At 38.2% G+C, this 9625-nt stretch overlaps 1 protein-coding gene across 1 annotated transcript; it reads left to right on the forward strand.

Annotated features, from left to right (window-relative positions):
- The first annotated feature begins 3060 nt into the window (after positions 1-3060).
- Positions 3061-9243, forward strand: cdipt (CDP-diacylglycerol--inositol 3-phosphatidyltransferase (phosphatidylinositol synthase)). The gene is made up of 6 exons (XM_067373029.1): positions 3061-3206; positions 4026-4160; positions 4247-4400; positions 7783-7864; positions 7999-8080; positions 8302-9243. The coding sequence occupies exons 1-6, from the start codon at positions 3164-3166 to the stop codon at positions 8445-8447; spliced, it is 642 nt and encodes a 213-aa protein (XP_067229130.1). The 5' UTR covers positions 3061-3163; the 3' UTR covers positions 8448-9243.
- The last annotated feature ends 382 nt before the right edge of the window (positions 9244-9625 follow it).

Here is a 9625-nt window from a genome sequence, read left to right on the forward strand (position 1 = left end):
CTGAATGAATACGATCCTTTAAATATGAATATTTCGGCAAAAGCTTTTCAAATTGACCCAAAACCACTGTTAATAGACAAGACTTAAAATAGTGCACGATAGATATACACACAGATAGATAGGAGGGTGGATAGAAAGACAGACAGACATAGATATACAGATAGACATGGATATTCAGATAGATAGGAGGGTAGATAGAGTGGATAGACATGGATATACAGATAAATAGATAGGGTGGATAGACAAATAGATCGATAGGGTGGATAGACAGATAGACTGATATACAGATAGATGGGAGGGTGGACAGGTAGATGTATAGATAGGAGGGTGGATAGACAGACAGACAGAGTGGATAGACAGACATGGATATACAGATAGGAGGGTGGATAGACAAATAGATCGATAGATAGGGTGGATAGACAGATAGACTGATATACAGATAGATGGGAGGGTGGATAGATAGATACATAGATAGGAGGGTGGATAGACATGGATAGATAGATAGATACATAGATAGGAGGGTGAATAGATAGCTATATAGATAGACATGGATACACAGATAGAGTGGATAGACATGGATATACAGATAGGAGGGTGGATAGACAAATAGATCGATAGATAGGGTGGATAGACAGACAGATAGATAGACAGGTAGACGGATATATAGATAGATAGGAGGGTGGATAGACAGACATAGATAGGAGGATAGGGTGGATAGACATGGATATACAGATAGGAGGGTGGATAGACACACAGATAGATAGGAGGGTGGATAGATAGATACATAGATAGGAGGATGGATAGACATGGATAGATAGATAGATACATAGATAGGAGGGTGAATAGATAGCTATATAGATAGACATGGATACACAGATAGAGTGGATAGACATGGGTATACAGATAGATAGGGGGTGGATAGACAAATAGATTGATAGATAGGGTGGATAGACAGACAGACACAGATAGATAGACAGACAGGTAGACAGATATATAGATAGCTAGGAGGGTGGATAGACAGACAGACAGACATGGATAGGAGGGTAGATAGATAGATAGATAGATAGATAGATAGGAGGATAGACAGATAGACATGGATATACAGATAGATAGGAGGGTGGATAGACACACAGATAGATAGGAGGGTGGATAGATAGATATATAGATAGACAGACAGGTAGACAGATATATAGATAGCTAGGAGGGTGGATAGACAGACAGACATAGATAGGAGGGTAGATAGATAGATAGGAGGATAGATAGGGTGGATAGACAGATAGACATGGATATACAGATAGATAGGAGCGTGGATAGACAGATGGGGTAGATAGACACAGATAGATAGATAGATAGGAGGGTGGATAGACAGACATGGATATACAGATAGATAGGAGGGTGGATAGACAGAAGGGGTGGATAGACACACAGATAGATAGGAGGGTGGATAGATAGATATATAGATAGACAGACAGGTAGACAGATATATAGATAGCTAGGAGGGTGGATAGACAGACAGACATAGATAGGAGGGTAGATAGATAGATAGGAGGATAGATAGGGTGGATAGACAGATAGACAGACATAGATAGGAGGGTAGATAGATAGGAGGATAGATAGGGTGGATAGACATAGACATGGATATACAGATAGATAGGAGCGTGGATAGATAGATAGATAGATAGATAGATAGATAGATAGATAGATAGATAGATAGATAGATAGATAGATAGATAGATAGATAGATAGATAGATAGATAGATAGATAGATAGATAGATAGGAATGTTGAAAGGTAAGCACAGAACTACAGTGCAAATTTATAATGTGTCTTGAAAAACTTAACGTTTCACTAAATATATGTTTTCATTGCAGTTATAGCGCGTCTGGGTTGAAGGCAGTTATTTCACTGTCACGGTGCTGTCAGTGACACACAGCTGATTTGGGGTCAGCCGTGTCACGTGATGCTTTGGGTGACATCGAGGATAGAGCGAGTGCCAATTAACACTAGAACTACCAAGGCAGTCATTTTGACCGTTTTAAAGATTTGCAGTGTAATAACTTTGTTGAAATAAAACCCATATAACTACAGTTCCATGACTTTTCTTAAATTAATGTAAATTTTATTTTAACATTGTTATTTTATTAAAATTACAAAACACAAGAGTTCTGAGTATTTCTACCTTGAATGGCCATAGCGGTCAATTTGACCGCACATAGCCTATTACAGGCGTTGTATCTCCTCAGCGCTTTTTCCCGCCGTTAAAGATGTGCGTAGCTGTTGCCTAGCAACCTTTCTCTGGCAGTTTTGTATGCTTTTGCTAAGCTAAAACTTAGCTTTACCGTCAAAATGGCAACAAGAAAGAAAATGACTGTCACTGAGGTTTTATCCTTGCTTGAGAACATTGATGATGCAGAGTCTGATTGAGGAGCAGAGAGCGATATCTCTTGGTCTCTTGACAGTTCGTCTGACACTGATTCTGAGAGTGATTCAGAGATAATTCTGGTTCGTAAAAAAAGGAGAGTGGACACTTCAAATTCGACAACTGTCATTTCATCTGCTACTTTGGGTATGTTATCGATACTATCCTGGCTGTTATCAATAATTACGCACTTCAATATCTTTGTATGAATAAAGACAGATGTAATCATTTCCAAAATTCACAATATGTTTTTATCTAACGAAATATTCTGCTTCATTTTATATTTGTTGACATTTTGACTTTCAAAAACAACATTTTAACTGCGGTGAAAAACTTTGATCTCCAGCTTGCCGGATGCAAATTGCGGAAAGCAAATTGCGGCATGCACTTTTGTGGGAGGTCTACTAGATCTTACACAATAATATCACGAACATATTATATTATGTATGCTTAAATTACCCCACATTTTTCATAAAACATGACCATAGAAGCTTTGAAGTAAATATAACATGACAAAAATGACATTCACTGCTGTCTGGTATGAACAGTCAAAATGACCGCTATTGGCAGTTCTAGTAGTTATAGAATTCCGGTAGTGCTAGTGTTAAAGGGGAGGATTCCTTTGACGACGTACGCGCGTACAGGAAACATGACGTCACGCGCCACGCTCAGCTACAGAAGAGGGAAATAGAAACCCAGAAGAGACATTTCAGGGAGCTCCGTCCAAATAGAAACGCTCGTTGCCATGGCCGAAGAAAATATCTTCCTGTTCGTCCCGAATTTGATCGGTGAGTCAGTCAAATGAGCGAGTTAACGAACGCGAATCGCCAGCGCGCGACAGGGTTCTGCGCACAGTACACCGCGGCTGCCGCACAAATAATAGTTATCTCGTTAAAAACACACGAGTATAAAGACCACAGAGGTTTTGTTTAAAGATGCGTAAAGTCTGTACGACTGTACTAGCGTGCGGTCTGCATGATTGTTGTGTTATAGGGGTTGCTTTGACTTCCTGCGGATGTTTGACATGATGTCACTGTAATCCACTAGAGTCAATATCGGATATTACCATCTGACCAATAAGAGCAGAGGAGTTTAGAGAGACTGAATCCTTTCAGACACTGAGAAAAGAGGTGATGCTGCAGTGTTATGCATTATGATTAATGCATTTATTTATTTATTTACCTTGGATGCATGTAAATCTGTTGTAAGAGACCTCCAAAACAAAATTAGGAACTTTTAAAATAGCTTTAAATTTTCAACTGTCCCTTCAAACTTGAATATATCTTCCTCCTCTTTTGAGTGCAATGCCCACATCTCAAAATCAACAATCAAAATAACTTCCCTTCCCTCTTGCAGTGACGCATCTCTTTTCTTTTAATGTGTTTTTTGGCATGAGGGTGGGATGACTTGTCACTTACATTATATCACAGCAATAGCAAACCACAACCATCCAATCAGTCCCCACCCTGCATTTCTGTTGTTGTTTGAGAAGCCAATACATAACATCAGGGAGGAAAAGACTATACACAGACTTTAATACACAGTACCCATGTATGTACACTCCCCGTTCATGTACTTTCTTTGAATCTTTTTAACGTTTTTAATAGGATATGCCCGTATTGTACTGGCTCTGGTATCCTTCTACTTGATGCCCTGCTGCCCGGGTCCGGCTGTGTTTTGTTACCTACTGAGTGCCCTGTTGGATGCCTTCGATGGACATGCAGCCCGCGCTCTTAATCAAGGTAGTGATCTGCAGCTCTGGTGCTGTACATTATTCCTCTTTCTGTGCTTTTCTCACTCCTTGGACCCATCCCTGCCCTTTTCTTAGGTACAAAGTTTGGTGCCATGCTGGATATGTTGACTGACCGTTGTGCAACAATGTGTTTGCTGGTGAATCTGGCACTGCTGTACCCGTCCTACACTTTCCTGTTTCAGCTCAGCATGTGTCTGGACGTGGCCAGCCACTGGCTGCACCTGCACAGGTGTGTCCAACACATTTTGTTCTGTACACACACAGTTCAGTAATATAAGGGAGTTCTACACTAAAATGCCACAATTTAACTATTTCTTAAAGGGTCAGTTCACGCAAAAATGAAATTTCTGTCATTAATTACTCACCCTCATTTCGTTCCAAACCCTTAAGACCTTTTGTTTATCTTCGGAACACAAATTAAGATATTTTTTGATGAGATCCGAGGGTTTCTGAGCCACCCATAGGCATCAATGACATTGCACCTTTTGAGGTCTGGAAAAATACTAAAGGGATCATTAAAAGGTGGTTCAACCTTAATGTTATGAAGCGACGAGAATACTTTTTGTGTGCAAAAACAAAACAACAATAACTACTTTAGATAGTAGTTATTTTTGGACCATACAATTTTTTTTTCTTCCCTGCTAGTCTCCCACGCTGTTGACATTTTAAACGCAGTTCAGCGCATCCAGGTTTTTGCATTTACAGATTATCTCACCCCAAGCTGGTACTCAGTATCCATCAGAGGCAGATCCTGGCATAGCCTACATAGTCATTTTGTCTAGACTGGCACTCTTCGCTTGTGCAACATGAGACACAACTGCAACCCCCTCACATAGCTCTCTGACGCACACTCCACTTGACTAATTGCTAATGTGCAGTGAAATGGCTAAATTAAATGTGCCCCCATTACCACTACACATCTACTGACAAACAATTTCAGTTTTATTGTTTAAAAGGTTTTGAACTAGATTTGAAACCACAGTCTCTCACATTTTTAGGAGGAATTATACCTCTAGACCCCCAGTATTAAAGGGGACCTATTATGCCCCATTTTACAAGATGTAAAATAAGTCTCTGATGTGTCCAGAGTATGTATGTGAAGTTTTAGCTCAAAATACCCCATAGATAATTTTTTATAGCATGTTAAAATTGCCACTTTTTGGGCTTGAGCAAAAACGGGCCATTTCAGTGTGTGCCCTTTAAATGCAAATGAGCTGCTGTGCTCGGCCTAAGAGGGCGGAGCTTCAAGAGCTCGTTCTCCAGTGTCAGGAGTCAGTCAGGATGCACTATAATGTCAGAAACTGCAAATATATGCTGCATGGAGACCGAACAGGTATAGTTTAGTTTAATTACAGTTCTAACTTATATTGTCTTATTGTTTTTATCCACTATATTAGTACAAGCCTGTTGTACTGGACCCCCTTCAACTGTATTGTTTTATGACGTTTATTGTACTTCACACAAAAGATGAAGCGTCCATTTTCACTCTAGAAAATCTCTGTAAGAGCTTAATAAAATACAGTGCAAGTGTGCATTAAAATATTATCCATAAACTCTCTCTCTCCCTTCACATTATCATCAACATACATAGCGAAGTACACAGAAACACTCATTACAACTAACAGTAAACAAATATATAAAGACCTTATGCCTTTTCGTGTGGTTTTTAATAAACTGGTATACTTTATATCTGTAAATCAACTCCGATGAACTGTAATAAAGTGCTCTCACCTTCATTACTGCCGTATCCAGTATCACTCTGGAGGCTGTAAGCTGGATCATGAACAGTTTACTCATCTATCCTTGAGTGACAACTTTTTAGCACAACCTCTGTTTTATACTGTCCCTTTTATATTGACATTCGCTCACAAAGCAGTCCGTTTGTGAATTGATTCGCGCAGACATAAATGAATTTTTCGGTAAAGTTGAAGGAGCATTTTCTTCAAAAACAAAATTAATCCACCTCGTCTTCAGCGGCTCAGATTTAGGGAGTAAATGGAGAGAGCTATGTGGATTAATCCATCCAGTTACAGAACACCAACTGGCTGTGAACTCGCTCAGGGCGGTTCTATGTTAAAACGTCAGTGTCTGTCAACATTCGTGGGCGGGGCCTGTGGCTAATGTGACGTCACATACCAGGGATCTGGAAACAGCTTGTTCTGAGACACTGCTTATGATTTATGGGGATTTAAAAAACGGAGTGGTTGGATTTTTATCATTATATGGTGGTTGTGTACACACACTGCCAACACACATTTATAGCCAAAGTGAATTTTGCATAATAGGTCCCCTTTAAAAAGCTATATATACGTTGTAACAATTTATATTAATCTTTGGTGAAATCAGTAATTTATTAGATTACAAAATGCATATCAGAATATTGGCTAATGTTCATTCAAAAAGTCAGAAATGACAGAATATTCTCTGGATCTCCACTGACCCCTAGAATTCAGTTTTATTATTTAATTTATTTATGCATTGTATAGAAAAATGTTCCTGCATAAATCATTGTTGAAGTCACCAAGAAGTGGAAACCTTATCTATTTTGTAAATTCATTTTAATGATCTTACTGTGAATGATTCATCAAAACAAACGTTTCCTTTTTTTGAACTTGCAATTCGCAATCAAAAGAAATACTTTCTTTTAGCTACTAAAATCAATATCTAACACTAATAGATTATTTAATGCATTTCAAAATATGAATGTAGATACAAATAGTCAGAAATATCAAAAAACCTTCTTGGATCTCCACAGACCCTGAGAAGAATCCAATTTTATTAGATATTAGTATAATATATTATATTGTATACAGTATCTAAAGGATTAGTCCACTTTCAAATTAAAATTTCTTGATAATTTTACACACCCCCATGTCATCCAAAATGTCCATGTCCTTCTTTCTTCAGTCGAAAAGAAATTAAGGTTTTTGATGAAAACATTCCAGGATTTTTCTCCTTATAGTGGACTTCAATGGACTCCAAACGGTTGATGCTCAAAATGACAGTTTCAGTGCAGCTTCAAAGGGCTTTAAACGATACCAGACGAGGAATAAGGGTCTTGTCTATTTTTGAAAAAAAAATTGAACACCTTCTTACACCTTCCCTATTCAACTTATGGGAAAAAAGGAACTGGCGCAGCGTTCGTTCCGTAAATTCAATAGTGAAGGTGTAGGACATACAGCGTAAGCTTTTTGAAGAATACGGAAAGCAGAAGCACGTACAAGGTGATCATTTGTGTTTATAAAGCATATACAGTTGTATTTTTTTAGGAAATGACCAATCGTTTCTCTAGATAAGACCCTTAATCCTCATCTGGTATCATTTAAAGCCCTTTGAAGCTGCACTGAAACTGTCATTTTGACCTTCAACCGTTTGGAGAGACTATTGAAGTCCACTATAAGGAGAATAATCCTGGAATGTTTTAATCAAAAACCTTCATTTCTTTTCGACTGAAGAAAGAAAGACATGGACATCTTGGACGACATGGGGGTGAGTAAATTATCAGGAAATTTTAATTTTGAAAGTGGACTAATCCTTTAATTTAAGCACCTCTGTGAACTACATAAATCATGTTAATGTCTTTCTTTTTTTGTCCTGCTCTTTTCTTCCAGTTCCATGATGAAGGGAGCCACCAGTCACAAGACCATTGACCTCTCTGGCAACCCCATCCTACGACTCTACTACACATCGAGGGTAACGGGCGCACTCACGCTCATTCTTTCACACAGTCAGAAACTCCCATCAGAAGCTTAATTAGTTGAGTATGCATATATCTAGTGAAGAAGTTCACATGTACTGTCTGTTCTGACATCAGTGTTTTTCCACAGCCGGTGCTGTTTTTCATGTGTATGGGGAATGAACTCTTCTTCTGTCTGCTTTACATAATGTACTACATTGAGGAGCCCCAGGGTGAGTATCAGCAGGCTCTTGCTGACTGTCTTGCTTTCTAATTTCACTATTGTCCCACTTTTTTTTTCTTCTTTTACTTTCCTTTTGCCAGTTCTAATCATTGAAGTGCTGTTGAATTCATATGCACACACTACAGCAATGTTAAAGGACACTGACGTCATTTTACTAATATACTGGTTGCATCATGACTTCTCTCTCTCTCTCTCTCTCTCTCTGTCCAGTGTGGCTGCAATGGCTTTTGGGAGTTTGCGGCGTGGTCTGTCTGCTGAAGTCTGGCATAAGTCTCCTCCACCTCATCACCGCCTCCCGCAACATGGCTGCCATCGACGTGGCTGACCGCGAGAGAGAGCGGAGCAAAGCTCAATGAGAGATGAGAGCATACAGAAAACAGAGATGAAGGCAGAGCGAAGAAGATGAGCAGAAAAAAGCGCTATGAGAACATTGGCCCGTATAGACGAGGATGAGATGGTGGAAAACAATCATTGGACCTTGCAAAGCCTCACTGAGCATTTATATTTATTTGAATATAGATTATCAATGGTATGACACTAGGGGAAATACCTTACGCGTTTTATCCATATTCCTGCAGTTGTGCTTTTCATTGCTGTTGATGAAACTAGTTGCACTATGAGTGTACCATATATATGTCATCTTTGGGGTGTCATCATACTATTATTATTATTTTATGGCTGTTTTTATTTGTTATTTGAATAATCATGCATAATTTTATTAGAATAGCTCAGCTGTTTAAAAGCAACATTTCCACACACGCAGACACATAAAAGACAGGTACATTCCACACTTAAACTGAAAGCCACTTGAGTGTTACTGTATTTGGTGTTTGATTATTATTATTATTATTATTATTATTGAACTGAACTGTCTGTATATGAGCCTGTCTTTTATTAGACTCTTTTGTTTCGCTGCAGGTCTATCAAACTGAACATGTACCTGTATTCAAAGAGTGTGAAGCCATTATTATATTATACAAGAGTGGCTCTGGCATAATTTTCGTCCATAGCCTTCTGAATGTATTCTTGGGTTGTGTTAGAGGATTAGACATACTGTTTTAGAGCTGTTATATAAATTATGAGAGTTATATGATTGTGGAGAAATGCCCTTTTGTACTGTAACAGGTGATTTGACAATAAAGTTATCCTGACACCAAGATCGAGCTGTTATTTCTTTATTTTTCTTATTACAACAGCCCACAATGAAACAATACTGTAGTAATTTATAGTAAATACTACAGTGTTTCTGAACCATACTATAGTAAATTGTAGTATACTGCATATATTATAGTATTTACAAAAACTTTGTTAATAAATGCTTCAGCATACTGTAGTATTAACCATAGTGAACTTATCACCTGTAATAAATACTGTAGGTTTTACTACAGTAAACTAGTGTATTCATTGTAGTATAATATACCCTATAGTTGTAGAAGACAGTATTGGGTAAAGTAATTTGTTTACTATAGTTCTTATATTACCAGAACAACTATATAATAGCACAAACAAATTAATTCAAGTACTTTACTATAGT

The sequence above is a fragment of the Chanodichthys erythropterus genome, chromosome 3, assembly GCF_024489055.1.
Source record: "Chanodichthys erythropterus isolate Z2021 chromosome 3, ASM2448905v1, whole genome shotgun sequence".
In the NCBI taxonomy this organism is placed as follows: Eukaryota; Metazoa; Chordata; class Actinopteri; order Cypriniformes; family Xenocyprididae; genus Chanodichthys; species Chanodichthys erythropterus.